Consider the following 15,516-nt stretch of genomic DNA (forward strand, 5'->3'; position numbering starts at 1 on the left):
TTGCATTTATTTTATTTTAAAATTCAGAGTGTTTGTCTGTCTGTTTTCTAATGGGCAAATGAACACAATATGATAGCAGTATTCTAGTATTTGAGGGGCTGCCAGAAAGAAGAGGGGAGTCATGTTATTCTCCAAGGCACCAGAGGGAAGGACGAGAAACAACGGTTGGAAACTGATCAAGGAGAGAAGCAACCTGGAATTAAGGAGAAACTTCCTAACAGTGAGGGCAATTAACCAGTGGAACAGCTTGCCTCCAGAAATCGTGGGCGCTCCATCACTGGAGATTTTTAAGAAGAGGCTAGAGTCTAGACCAGGGGTCAGCAACCTGAAACAGTGAAAGTGCCACTCGGAACTGGTTCCCTCAGAAAAGGAAAAACTGGGAGCCGCAAAAAATGCGTGCGCATGCGCATACATGCGTGCATGCGCAGAACAGGGTTTGACTGAAGAGTGGAGCCAAGGCGAGATATGCACCTACCCTGCATATTTGAATTGATTGGTTGAACTTTTTTAGTCCCACTTTTTTTTTTTTTTTGGACTGCACATGGCAGAGGACTGGGAGCCGCAGGACATGGCTGAAAGAGCCGCATGCGGCTCCGGAGCCGTGGGTTGCAGACCCGTGGTCTAGACAGTCACTTGTCTGAGATGGTATAGGATCTCCTGCTTGAGCAAGGGGCTGGACTAGAAGACCTCCAAGGTCCCTTCCAGCTTTATTCTATTCACTAACTCCCCACAGGACAATTTATCAATTCAGTTTAATTATTTAAAATAAATAAAAAAATATTTTAATTTTTGTCATTCACATAGATGTCTCCAAGGTACCCCAATCTAGCTACAGGCAGTCCTTGACGTTCAACCACAATACAGCCCAAAATTTCCGTTGCTAAGCAAAACAATGATTGAGTTTGGCCTCATTTTACAACCTTTCTTGCCGGAGTTATTAACTGAATTGCTGCAGTTGTTAAGTTAGTAGCACGGCTGTTTAGTGAATCTGGCTTCCCCATTAAATTTGCTGGTCAGAATGTTGCAAAAGGGGCACGGCAACCGTCATAAATGTGAACCGTCTTGAGATTTGATCACGTGAACAAGGAGAGGCTGCAATGGTTCTAAGTATGAAAAATGGTCATAAGTCGCTTTTTTTCCAGTGTCGTCGTAACTTCAAATGGTCACTAAATGAACTTATTTACTTGAATAATTGATATGGCCGCCTACTCACCCTCAGAGACTCTGGGTGGCTTACAAGCAGTAAAAACCCGATACAAAAAAAAAAAATAAATAACCATCCCACCCACCTGGCAATAAAACACGGTCAAATTAAGCCACTTGATGGGCTTCATCCCACTATAGAAGGGGTCTTCAAACTTGGCCACTTTAAGACTTGTGGACTTCAACTCCCAGAATTCTTCAGCCAGCCCTGGCTGGCTGAGGAATTCTGGGACTTGAAGTCCACAAGTCTTAAAGTGGCCAGGTTTGAAGACCCCTTGCACTATGGATTCCCCAGGCCAAAATCAAGTCTTCAGGGTTGTTAAGTCTACAGGAGTACCTGTAGCTGGTCACTACAGGACGTTGGAGGGCGCAAACCAGCGGAGTTTTTTTTTCTTAATTCTAACTTTAGAGAGATAATGGGAAGGCTGATTCCGCCTCCCACCCACCCACCCCCACCCGCTGCGGGAGATTAGAGGTGGATTACATCTATTTCTCGCTCAACAACAACCTCCCGGGGAAGGGAATCTCCTCCCGCTGTTGATGAGTCCCGGTTGCTGCTTGTTAACTGCCCAAAGCGGTGACAAGGTGCCGTTTTCTTCATAGACTATTAAGAGAGACCCCCCAAACTAAGCTTTAAAACGTGCTATTAACCATCTACTCAGCCATTCTGGAGATGCACGCGGATGATAATATTCCTGCATTGCCATTAACCTATGCAATGGCTGCAGGCGTTGCCAATTTTGTGCAAAAATCCTAAACGCCGCCTAATGAGAGTCATGAGATCAACTGTCCATATTAATCACTCACCAGTTTAATTAAGGTAAACCGGCTTGTCAGAAAGAGAGCCGGGGGTGTGGGGGAGATACAGAGATAGATTCTCTCTCTGTCTCTTACTAATGTTGGCTTGCAGTCGCTGGCTGGCTGGGTTTTGTTCATCGCTCCTCGAAAATGGAAGATCAGAAATTTCATATGGAGATACAGAACATTTGCAGCTTTTAGACTTAAGAGGCGTTACGTACTCCTCACGTGCCCTCAAGTCAGGACTGGAGAGAAACCCAAATCAACTAACAAATAAATAAATAAAAAACCCCACAAAAATGGTTGCCACCTACCTCCAGGAACCGGTCACTATCTTTGGTCACACAAAAGTTCTTAAGGGGAGGCTAGGCATGATCGAGATTCCTCATTATCGTTCTTAACACTCTGTAGACAATTTTAACTACCCTGGTCTTTCTACCCTTGAATGAAAGGTGACATCAAGTCATAGATAGATTTTTGAACATGTATGCTGGGCCAGTGGTGGTCAGGAGGCAATATCTTGCCAATTTAGACCAAGCTGAAATACCTAACTCAAACAGAACCATTTTAGTACTTGAATGGGAGACCACAAGGTGATCCTGAGACTGAAGGTTCAATCCACCAAAAATGCCCAGAAAGTAACAGTAGTAAAAAAAAATTGACTGTTGTGTCACCAGGGATGGGGATGGGTGGGACAGAGGCGGTTATTGTTTTGTTTTGTTTTTTAAAATCTCAATATTGTGTTTTTAATATTTGCAGGGCGCCTAGAGTCACTGTGAAGTGAATAAGCGGCTGTATAAAATTTCTAAATAAATAAATAAATAAATTCTTCAGACTGTCCAGAAATTGATACTGACATGGCCACAAAAACTGACACGAGTTTTACTCAAAACGTTGAGACTTTTTTTTTTTATTAAGGCTATGTTGATAAAAATGAATGGAGATAGAAATGGAGGATTTTTTTTCACGATTCAAGATGTTCTTTCAGAGTGTTTCAGGTTCTCCTTCACTGAGCAAAGGTTGAAACGATAACAAAAAAATTCAGAAGCCCAAAGACACATGAAAGCCGAGGACCTTCCAAAGTTGTGATCAAATCAGGTTTAATCAGATGCAAACATAAAGGTTAGGGTCAAGTCTCTCTTGAAACACCAGGATTCAGCTCCTGGTGACTTCAAAGACCCATTTGTATACTGCAGAGTAAGTCAGTTTAATCTAGGGGAGGGGTAGGCAACGTTGGCTCTTTTATGACTCGTGGACTTCAACTCCCAGAATTCCTGAGCTAGCCATGCTGAGGAGAAATGGAGAGGTTTCCATACTGAGCCATACCGGCTCAGGAATTCTGGGAGTTGAAGTCCAAGAGTCATAAACGAGCCAAGGTTGCCTACCCATGGTCTAGGGGTTAAGGCATTAGGCTAGAAACTAGGAGACGGCGAGTTCTAGTCCCGCCTTAGGTCTGAAAGTTGTCTGAGTGACTTTGGGCCCATCACCAGGAGACCGTGAGTTCTAGTTCCGCCACAGCCATGAAAAATGGTTGGGTGGCATTTAGTCCCGTCTTAGGCTCGGGTGACTTTGGGCCAGTTACTCTCTCTCTCTCAGCCCAGCCCACCTCACAGGGCTGTTGTTGTGTGTGTGGGGGGAAATCAGAGGAGGGAGGAGTATTAGGCATGTTCAGTATCTTAAGTCACGTATAAGGTGGGATAGAAAAAAAAATCTAAAAGAGAAGGTAGATGAACAGAGAATCTCTAGGAAGGAGCACCCACTAGCATTGATGATGTTACCTAGTTTGGGTAATGAAATGTCTGCAAGACAGCAACCAAGCCCAGAGAGCAACAAGGACCTCCTCATTTCAACCCTGAACCTACAAATATTCTCCTTTTATGAGTAGCATCAGAGATTCTCTTATTAGAGCCAGTCTCAATACAAGTAATTTTAACCTTTCTGTGGAGCTGATTTTCTGCTGTGATTTAACTAGTGGGCCCACACATAGTTTTCTGGCAATAACATCTGCCATGGGATGTTACTTTTGATCCTCATCCAGATTTGGGATTTCCAGCCTTGACCTGTTTATATCATTGAGGCCAGCCAGCCAAGGTTGGCTAGATACTGCCACCTGCTGCAATTTACATACATGATATTTTATGTATGAGGCAGGCAGAAATTTCACTGTAAATAAAAACACATCAGTTAAGGATTCAACCAGGTCCCGTTTGGTCTTTGGATGGTCTTCAGCACAGAGAAAAAAAAATCTGTAGTTGGAAGAATCTCGTATCAAGCCAAAACAACTCTCTCTGGTCCTCCTTCAAGAAAGTTTTTGGCATCTGAGCATAAAATAAAAGCCGAAACCTGGGATGTGATATTGGGGGGGGGGCTCCATTTTTACAGGGAAATAAGCAAAAAGGGATAAACCAAATCCCTAACAGGCACAATACAGGTAGTCCTTGACTTTCAACAGTTCACTTAGTGACAGTTCAAAGTTACAACAGCAGTGGGGGGAAAAAATGACTTGGGGTCACGTGATCCTCTTTTGCGACCTTCTGACGAGCAAAGCTAATGGGGAATCCGGATTCACCAAACAACCCTTTTACTAACATGGTTAACAAATGCAACGACTCACTTAACAACTGGGGCAAATGGGGCAAACTTAACAAATGTTTCACTTAGCAACATAAACATTGGGCCCAACTGTGGTCGTATAGACATGTGATCTTGATTCTGTCCCTCTGTTAATGCTAGGCTGCATTAACAGAGGGACAGAATCAAGATCACGTGAATTTTTAATACCACTTTACAATGCCTTGGTAAGGCCACACATGGAATACTGCATCCAGTTTTGGTCACCAAAGCACCTGAAGGCAAGACAAGAAGCAACGGATGGAAACGAGTCGAGGAGAGAAGCAACCTAGAATTAAGGAGAGATTTCCTGACAGTTAGAACACCGGGCGGAGATGACCTATCCATTTCCCACTATCTTTAACATATCATTGTTGAGATATTAACATATCTCAACGTATAAGGAATGGTTGCTGGAATTGGGAATGTCTAGTTTAATGAAGAGAAGGATGAGGGGATGACATGATAGCAATCTTCCAGTATCTCAGGGGCTGCCACAAAGAAGAGGGAGTCAAGCTGTTCTCCAAAGCGCCCAAAGGCAGGACAAGAAGCAACGGATGGAAACTCATCAAGGAGAGAAGCAACCTGGAACTAAGGAGAAACTTCCTGACAGTGAGAACAATTAACCAGTGGAACAACCTGCCTCCAGAAGCTGTGAATGCTCCAACGCTGCAAATTTTTAAGAAGAGATTGCACTGGCATTTGTCTGAAATGGTATAGTGTTTCCTGCCTGAACAGGGGTTGGACTAGACGACCTCCAAGGTGCCTTCCGACTTTTTATTACTATTATATAAAAAACTAAATTTGCAAAAAAAAAACCAACCCAACTCTGAACCAAAATGAAATAAGGCCCTTAAAAATTGACCCTAATCCATTGATGGATTTAGTCCAGCTGGATGACTTTTTTTTATTATTATTATTATTTTTAATTCCATTTATATCCCGCCCTTCTCCGAAGACTCAGGGCGGCTTACAAACTTGGGCCAATCACCAGGAGAAGGTGAGTTCTAGTTCTGCCTTAGGAAGAAAAACTGGTTGTTCCAGTCACTCTCTCTCACTCGAACCCCTGTGTGTGTGTGTGTGTGTGTGTGTGTGTGTGTGTGTGTGTGTGTGTGTGTGTGTCTGTGTGACTTATTCATGGAGGGGAAGAGTAAACTAGGGGCCCAATCCCCTCCCCCCTTGCCTCTCAAAGCCTTTCTCCAGCTCTGTTTTCCTCCCCTGAGAAATAAACGGCTTTCATGAAGTCCGTTTCGTTGGGAAGGGAGAGGAAACACACGTCCCCCTATTTGCACCTTATCACCACCCAGGATTTGAGCCGTCTGTCAAAGAGGGAGGAGTGGGGTCCCCAATCTCCACAACTACACAGATACCACGAGGGAGTGACCTTTGCTGACCGTCTCTTCCAAGAAGCCACCTGGGGGAAGAGGAAAGAGAGGGAGAGAAAGACAGAGCGAAAGAGAAGGAGCATCAAAAGTACAGGCAGATGTCTACCTGTGATATATGAGGGGCTGCTAAGCTGTCACAAGCCGCTGCCAGATCCAGGTAAATGACGGAAGCCCCCACAGCTCTGTGTTTAGAGATAGCAGGGCATCCCAAAGTCAAGGCTGTTTCATGTTCAGCTGCCAGATGTTGGCATCTGGGACCTTGCCCCTTTCTCCGTTTGACAGGTGCCGATGAGGAGGCGCGCGCCGTCGGAGCACGGAGCACGCGAGCAGCATCTGCTCCCTAAAGAAGGGGTTTAAAAAAAAAAACAGCACCCCTAAATTCAAACCGGAAGCGCTCCTGTTTCAGCTTGAGGCTCTCGACCCGCGTGGCCTCAAACTACAAGGGGAAATCCTCAAGTAGGCGGCGGCAATTCTCGGGAACTGAATGCGTTTGGATTCAGATTGTTCCTCTCTTCGCTTTGAGCTTTAATTTGGATTAACCTTGGCGCCCCTGCTCCCAGGAGAAGGGATAAGACAGCTGAGTCGCTTCTCAAGTCTGGAGGCAGGGAACAGCAAATTAAAGTGTGTTGGGGGCAGAGGGCACAATACGATTCAAATTTCTCAACATTTCGAAACTTCACTGGCCCAGCAGTCAATTCCTTCTCTGTTTTATTGATTGACACAATCTCCTGCCTTACTTTAAGGCAGTGACGGCAAACCCTGTGACACACCTGTCAAAGGGGAGACACCGTGGTGTTATGGGTGACACGCCACAGTGTTCACCAACACCCAGCCACAACCTTTCTCAACAGCAAGCCTCATTCTCATGCAATTTTCTAACCACCTCATCCTCTGCCGTCTCTTTCTCCTTCTGCCTTCCATCTTTCCCAACCTCAGGGTCTTCTCCCAATGTCTCTTCTCATTGGGGGCCAAAGTATTTGAGCTTCCGCATCGGGATCTGTCCTTCTAAAGCAATGTTTCTCAACCTTGGCCTGTGGACTTCAACTCCCAGAATTCCCCGGCCAGCTTTGGAACTCTGGGAGTCGAAGTCCACGCGTCTTGAGCTTGCCAAAATTGAGAAACACTATGCTAAAGAACTATCCGGGTTGATTTCCTTCAAGGTTGACTGATTTGATCTTCTTGCAGTCCAAGGGATTCTCAAGAGTCTTCTCCAGCAGCACAACTCAAAAGCTGCATTGCACAGGTAATCCTTGACTTACAACAGTTCATCTGGTGACCGTGCGAAGTTATAACGGCAGTGAAAAAAATGTACTTATACGTTTTTCACACTTATGACTGCTGCAGCGTCTCCATGGCCACGTGATCCAAAATTCAGACCCTTGGCAACTGGCATGTATTTACGACGGTTGCAGTGCCCTAGTGTCGTGTGATCACCTTTTATTACCTTCTAACAAGCAGATTCACTTAACAAAGGTGTTATTCCCACAATAAGAATTGCATTTGCTTAGTGTGGAAAAATGTCTATTACCGGAAGAAGAGAGGATGTATTGGATGGTGTAATATTGGGTTGAGTTTGAAGAAGCTTATATGTACCAGGGAATTACTAATGGACTCAGTCATCATGTTGTCTATTAAGCACTTGATTGTAAAAATAGAAAATTAATACAATATTTATATATAAAAGAAATGGTATTATTCCCGTAACACTTGGCAACAGAAATTTTGGGCTCAATTGTGGTTGTATGTTGAGAACTACCTTGTGTTATTTTGCAGGCCACAGAGGTTTCCAAAACAACACAGCAAGCCGTGTCGCCCACGTCTATCTCAAGTTTATGGTCAGGCAAATACTGGCTGCCACGTATCTTTACTTGGACGAAGACCCACATACAATGAGGATGAAGGTTTGTTCTCCGAGGTTGTGGGTTGGTTTTCGAACTTTTCGATACCAGGTGTTCTATCCCAGCCTATGTGAGTCCTTGTTATGCTCACAAGGAGAAACCCTCTTCCAACAAGGAACCACAAGAAAAACTAATCCCTTTTATTATTCACAGACCTGAGTCAATGTCCAAGGCAAACAAACACAGTTCACAGAAACTCGATCCTCAACACGAACAGTTGCCTTGGGCAGCCAGCACCTCCCATACCTTCCCTTTTATTATTCAGCCAAGGCGTGGCTTCCTAATGCCTTCTCCTTTGCCTTTGGAGCCGCCCCATTGCATTCCTCTGTCCTACTCGCTTCTCTTGCTGGTGTTTTCGTGCATCCTGAATATTTCCCAGCTGCGCTTCGTCACTGTCCAACTCAAGACTCCCAGCACAGCTGTGTCTCAGCCTGAGCGCGAGTAGAGGGGCCAGGCTCCTCATCCGACTGTAAGTCTTGGAGCTCCTCAGAGCCTTCCTCTGACTCTGATGTCACTCCAGGCCCCTCTTCCTCCTCATCTGATTCCTCAGACTCAGCTGCCGGATCCACTGGCTGGCGAGGAATCACAACACTAGGTGACAGCTTCAGTGGAGTTAAGCGGAGTTTAGGGGAACCCTAATAGCAGAAACAGTCATGCAATGACTCGAATGCAGAGCTTTACCCACCCTCCAACCAAAATTCTGGACATGCTCCCAAACTGAAGAAACACACCACCTACTCAATAACATATTCCCTGGGATCAAATTCACACACAATGAGAAAACAGACAACAGCCTCCCATTCCTTGACATCGACATAAGAAGATTGGACAACGGAGAACTGGACACCCATGTCTACCGCAAACCCACGCACACGGACCAAATCCTCAGCTTTGCAAGCAACCCCCCCCACCCGCACACGAAAGAAACTGTGTCCAGATCCTCTTCCAAAGGGCCAGGACACACTGCAGCACAACACTAAGAAAAGTGCAAGAGAAATGGCTGCCTGCACCCAAACCACAACATACCCACACAGCCAACCACCACGCAAAGATGAACCCCTACCACACACAAAAGGCACGTCAGAAATGAGACAGAATCCTCCAACTCCTAGGAACGGCAATAGCCCACAAACCCACAGCCACACTCCGCCAGGAATTATTCGTCACCCATATGCAAATCATGCTTTGTGAGATGGGTGGCATATAAATAGCGTGTCTATGCAAGTCTCTCCAAGTCCACTCACTCAGCTCCAGCTTAGCCTTTTAATTAGAAACATCCCATTATCATATTTTGAATACAGAGAAGTTTGAGGAAAGAGTGCTGAATTCAGTCCCACATTCCCATGCTGACTTACAAATTTGATTTCAAACTCCTTTTCTTTTAGGGGTCTTTCCGAAGCACGGACGGACAATATTTGGCCCATGGGTTCAGGTATGCTCCAACTTTTTTTTTAAGGAAACGAAAGAAGAAAGGAACTTTCAGGAGCCTTTTAGAATGCAGAATTGCAGACTAACTCTGCCCACAGCCTGGAATTCGATCCTGACGGAGCCCAAAGCCCCACTCAGCCTTCCGTCCTTCCGTGGTCGGAGAAACCCAGATTGTTTGGAGACAATATGCAAATAATGCTTCTATACTGTAAACCAGAGAGTTTTGAAACACTATGGGGCAGTATATAAGTCTAAAATGCTGTTGCTAATGCTATTTATTCACAATACATATTAGCCCTTGAGTTACAGCCAGTCCCTCAGTGACCATTCAAAAGACCTGCCCAGTGGTACTCATGAACCAGTTCTGAAGTTTCGATGGCTACCTCCGCCCGCAGTCACATGATCACATGTTGGATACTTGGCAATATTTGCAGCATCCCAGTGTCACAGCCCCCCCCCCCCCAACGGCATTTACTTCCGGTTTTCGGCAAAACCAGCCCATGGTGAACCGTTGGTTTGTTTAATGACTGCAACAGTCACTTTATAACTTCACTGTTCACTTAGCAACCGTGGCAAAAAAAGATCATACAATCGGGAGGGTTGTGTGAGCGACCCGATTTATGACTGTCGTGACTTACGGCTGTGATAGGCCATTACGGTTGTAAGCCGAGGAGTACCTGTAACGCTTTTCAGTTCATTAGCATTTGTGTCGGGATGGAAAATGAGCATCCAGGAGAACGTCTGAATGTGCTTTTGGATGAATATTTTTCCCTACTCATACTCAACTATGTTGGCCTCAGCAGCAATCAGATGAGTTGAGAAGCTTATTGGGGGGGTGTCTCTTTCATACATTTCTTTTGGCCACGGCTTCCCTGCCATAAACTCTGAGTCGGATGATGGGAAAAAAAAGTAGAGGACCCTTAACATGTCCAGGTGTCTTTCCTTGAATACTTTGCACTTACTTAGAAGGTGGGGACTCACCTGATGATAAAAGTCATCGTCATCAAAGATCTCCACATCCAGGTCTTTGAGGTGGGCATTTGACATCGCTGGAGGAACCGTCTCCTAGAAGGAAGAAAAGAGACTTCTGTGAGGACCATCTCAGCTCCAACCTAGATGATGAGGAGGAGGAGGAGGAGGAGGAGGAACAGGAGAAGGAGAAGGAGAAGGAGAAGGAGAAGAAGAAGAAGAAGAAGAAGAAGAAGAAGAAGAAGAAGAAGAAGAAGAAGAAGAAGAAGAAGAAGAAGAAGAAGAAGAAGAAGAAGCAGCAGCTGTTGGAAGGGACCTTGGAGGTCATCTAGTAGGCAGGAAATCCTATACTATTTCTTCTTGTGTGTGCAATAATATATGTGCTCATTTTTAAGGTACCACAAGCGTCAGATTCCACACTGCAAGTCAGGAACAAGTAAGCTAGAACTACACAGGTTTTATTAAATGCTACTCTGCGGTCAACAGAGACTCCTGGACAGCCTAAGAGGAATTTCCCAGCCTTTTTTTTTGGGTGAGTTCATTAAGATGGAGATGCTTAAACACATTGAAATACTTCTTCCCAGCTTTCTCTCCACCTGGGCTGAGTTGCCATTTAAGAGATAAAGCAGAATCTCTTCCGATAATTTACATTTTTTCTTCTTCTCAGCTTTCTCTTCACCTGGATTGGATTGCTGTTTATGAGATAAGCTGTCAACAGGCTAACTTTCCTTTTTTTTTTACTGTTTTATGTCTACTCTTCCTTCCTTTTTTAACCTCCCCACAACTCTCTTGCAGTGCTTGCTATCTGTTGCTCCAGAAATTCTAAGAATATGCAAAATGCTTCATTCTGAACTGTTTTGAATGTGAAATACCATGAAATCTCCCGTTTCAAAAGGGTTACTACCGCCTTGAACTTTAAATGAGCTGTTTCGAGCATCTTGGGGTATGCTTTGACTTCAAAACCAAGAGAAGGTTTTGTGCATACACAATTCATCTCTAATATATGGACGCACAAATGGAGACAGAAGGCAGGCCTATTCTGTTCTCTTTCATATGTTCATTCTTTACGGAGTGAGAAGGTCTGGGAAGACCATCATCCATCATACGTCTTTGCACAGCTCAAGCAAACAAGTCCCTGATTTTCAGATCAGATGATAGCTTATAAACATGACACATTAGTCTAGTTATCCAGGATTTGAACTGGGGGAGGGAAGTCAACCATGCATACAAAATGGGAAGGTTCACAAAAACGCAGCTCTCCAAGCAAATGTGTCATACAGCTGCAGCAAGCAGTCGTTTACCGTAAGGAAACTGGTAAAGCTGCTCCATCTCAGTCCACCTCACCTTGCAGGAAGCAGTTTACAGATAGTCCTCACTTAGTGACCGTTTCAAGTTAAAACAAACCTGGATCCGGAGTTCCGACAACTGCAAACACACCCCCTGCACGCCCATCGGGTGGGAAGGCGATTGTGCTTTGGGCACTAAACAACTGGCTTGCATTTATGGTGATCTGCAGTGTCCCGTGATCGCGCAACCACAAAAAAAAAAAAAAACGCCCATTGGTTTTAAGTGGAATCATTGAACAACTTGCCCCGTTCACTTAGCAATTCATTAACAAGTCATCCTTGACATAAAGGTAAAGGTTCCCCCGCACATGTGTGCTAGTCGTTTCCGACTCTAGGGGCTGGTGCTCATCTCCATTTCAAAGCCGAAGAGCCAGCGCTTGTCCGAGGACGTCTCCGTGTTCATGTGGCCGGCATGACTAGACGCCTTCCCACCGTGGTGGTCCCTATTTTTCTACTTGCATTTTTATGCGCTTTTGAACTGCTAGGTTGGCAGAAGCTGGGACGCATAATAGGCGCTCACTCTGTTACGCGGCACTCGGGATTCGACCTTCTGATCGACAAGCTCAGCGTCCTAACCCACTGAGCCACCGCGTCCCTATCCTTGACATAACTGGGACCAAAAACCTCTGTGGCTAAGTTTGTTGCGACTGGCTTTTCTTTCCCTCAAATCAATTTCCTCCAGATAAGAGAATCAAATTGTTCCCTCCGCTTACCGTCTCGCCTGTCTCGGTTTCTGGAAGCACCTCAGCAGCCGACGGGGGTTTTCCCAGCACCCTGTAGGCTGACCTCTTGGTCTGTGTCCGCCGGAGTAACCTCTCTTTGTCCATCAGAATATGATCTACTTGAGTCAAGATGGATCGCTCAAAGGCACCAAAACCCTGGAAGAGGATCAAGCAACGTGAGGGAAAGCAGAAAAAGACACTGAAGTTTCCTTCCCAAGGCCCCCACCCCACCCCCTCTGTCTTTCTTTACCAGCCAATGAGCAGAAATTCTTTCCTACTGCTATTTATTTATTTTCTTTTACACATTGATCACACTATTTGCTTTTGGGAGGGTTTACCTTCACTTGTAAATTTTTCTTCAAGCTGATCTGGTTCATCCATCGATCCATCCATCCATCGATCCATCCATCCAATCCTCTGCTTTATTTGTATAAATAGCTCAACGGTGGCATACATGCCTCTTTCCTCCTCCTATTTTCCCCATTACAACCACCCAGCGAGGTGGGCTGGGCTGAGAAAGAGTGACTTGCCCAAAGTCACCCAACCAGCTTTCATACCTAAGGTGGGACTAGAATTCACAAGTCTCCTGGTGATCGGCCCCCGGTGACCCAGCTGACTTTCATGCCTATGGCAGAACTAGAACTCGCAAGGTCCTGGTGACTGGCCCAAAGTCAGCTTTCATGCCTAAGGCAGGACTAGAACTCACAGTCTCCTGGTGATTGGCTCACAGTGACTCAGCTGGCTTTCATGCCTAAAGCAGGACTAGAATTTACAATCTCCTAGTGATTGGCTCACAGTGACTCAGCTGGCTTTCATGCCTAAAGCAGGACTAGAACTCACAATCTCCTAGTGATTGGCTCACAGTGACTCAGCTGGCTTTCATGCCTAAGGCAGGACTAAAACTCCCCATCTCCTGATGACTGGCCCAAAGTCACCCAGACGGCTTTTGTGACTAAGGCAGGACTAGAACTCACAGGCACCAGGCTGGTGAGTTCATACCAGGCATCCCTCCTCACTTCCCGGGATAAAGAAGAAATACTTGCCTTGCCCAGTTTGCCAGAAGCCAGCTTGGTCTTGTCGTGCCACTTCTGTAGGGTGCTGTTTCTATAGACTCGAAACTCAGCAAACCGCTTGGAGGCAAATTCAGGGTAGTCGTCCATCTCCAGCTTCCGTTTGGGCGGCCTCTGCGCAACCTTCTTCCCTTCCTCAGCTTCATCGCTGCCACTTGAGACCTCTTCATCACTGGCAATAAAGGTGGTGGAGCATTTAGTCTTACAGAGCTATCCAAGCATCTCCTGATAGCTTTCTTTCTTTCTTTCTTTTATTTTAATTTTATTTTAATTCCATTTATATCCCGCCCTTCTCCGAAGACTCAGGGCGGCTTACAAGCTTGGCAGTAGCCTTCATTCTATGTATATGCCTGCTTATTAGGGCTTTCACACACTCCCCAAGCGGCATTATTACAAAGTCAGCTTAATTGCCCCCAACAATCTGGGTCCTCATTTTACCTACCTGGGAAGGATGGAAGGCTGAGTCAACCTTGAGCCTGGTGGGATGCGAACCTGCACTAATTGCAGGCAGCTGGTGTTACTTAAGGAAGCATTAGCCCACTGGTCCACCAAGGCTCTTCTTTACCGGTGTTGTGATTCAGTGCCAGCCTGTGGGTTCGGCAGTTGGGTTGGACGATTCAGAGGAGGAGGAGGAGGAGGAGGAGGAGGAGGAGGAGGAGGAGGAGGAGGAGGAGGAGGGGTTTGGAGAGCCTGCAGAGGACAGTTCTGAGGCATCGCAGAGCTCTCAGCCAGGCCCCTCCCATCTGGTTACTACTCAGACCCAGCTGTGTGAGCCTGACAGCGTGGATGAAGATGACCCACAGCTGGCCCTGTTCAAGGACGCCCGAAGCAGGAGGCAGTCAAGCAGGAGTAAACAGAGGAAGGCAATGGGGCACCTCAGAAGGAGGCAAAGAGAAGCCACGCCTTGAAACTGTTTAAAAGGGGAATGTGTGGGAGGGCTGGTGGCTGAAGGCAACCGGTTTGTACAGCTTCTGTTTTAGTGGTGCGTATTTTGTTTTGCTCAGTTTGCTCTGTTTTGGATCTGTTTTGTGTAAATAAATTTGGCGGGCTTACTTCCAACCTTTTGCCTTTTGTAAAGGGGTTGTCCCTGACTTTTCTGCAGGGCCGGTAGTAGGCTGGAACAGAACAACCGTGCTTCCCCGGAAGTAAAACCTGCCCTGAAAATAATCCCTAACTTGAGTTTTGGGGGTGGGCCTAATATAAGCCCTGCCCCCCCCCCAAATAAGCCCTAGTTTTGGGGCGAGGCACACACCTAAAAATCAAGCTAGGGCAGGGGTGGGGGACCGGGGGTGGAGCTACCCCACGTGCCCCACACCCACTTACTGTTGCAGCCCACCTTTCAGTCAGAGGCCTTTCCGGAAGGCCTTTGCAGCTGAGAACCGAGCTATGGATTGAATCCATAGCTCGGTTCTCGGCTGCAGAGGCCTCCCAGAAAGCCGGAAAGGCCTCTGACTATGAAATGCAGGCCGGGGGATGCCGCTGAAGAAGTGGGTCGGCTGGCAGGGCTTTCGGTGCCGGAGGCGAGTGGAAAAGACACCCCCCGAAAAATAAGACCTGGGGCCTCTTTTGGAGGCAAAAAAAAAAAGACCAGGTCTTATTTTCAGGGAAACATGGTAGTACGGTTTATGCCCAAACTTAAGTTACCAACAGGTAACCTACGATAAGTGCAAGGCTGTCAAACTGAAAGCAACGGATGGAAACTCATCAAGGAGAGAAGCAACCTAGAACTAAGAAGAAATTTCCTGACAGTTAGAACAATTAACCAGTGGAACAACCTGCCTCCAGTAGTGGTGAATGCTCCAACACCGGACGTTTTTAAGAAGAGATTGGATAATCAGTTGTCTGAAGTAGTTCTCGACTACAGGTAGTTCTCGACTTATGGCCACAATGGAGGCCCAAATTTCTGTTGCTAAGCAAGACAGTGGTTAAGTGAGTTTTGCCCCATTTTACAACCTTTCTCGCCACAGTCGTTAAGGGAATCCCTGCAGGTGTTAAGGCTAATAACATGTTGTTAAGTGGATCTGGCTTTCCCACTGACTTTGTTTGCCAGAAGGTCACAAAAGGTTGATCCTGTGACCCAGGGACAC

The 15,516-nt window shown here is 46.1% G+C and overlaps 1 protein-coding gene across 1 annotated transcript in view; it reads right to left on the minus strand.

The window, feature by feature from the left end:
* The window catches only part of AATF (apoptosis antagonizing transcription factor), a gene marked incomplete at its 5' end in the record, with an annotated part of 115,867 nt that overhangs the window by 38,114 nt on the left and 62,237 nt on the right, over positions 1-15,516 (minus strand). The window contains 3 exons of the mRNA XM_083379743.1: positions 10,304-10,387; positions 12,351-12,515; positions 13,403-13,601. Coding sequence (XP_083235869.1) covers positions 10,304-10,387; positions 12,351-12,515; positions 13,403-13,601 — 448 coding nt within the window. The remainder of the gene's footprint in view (positions 1-10,303; positions 10,388-12,350; positions 12,516-13,402; positions 13,602-15,516) is intronic.

Source organism: Vipera ursinii (assembly GCF_947247035.1).
Source record: "Vipera ursinii genome assembly, chromosome: 1".
Classification (NCBI taxonomy): Eukaryota; Metazoa; Chordata; class Lepidosauria; order Squamata; family Viperidae; genus Vipera; species Vipera ursinii.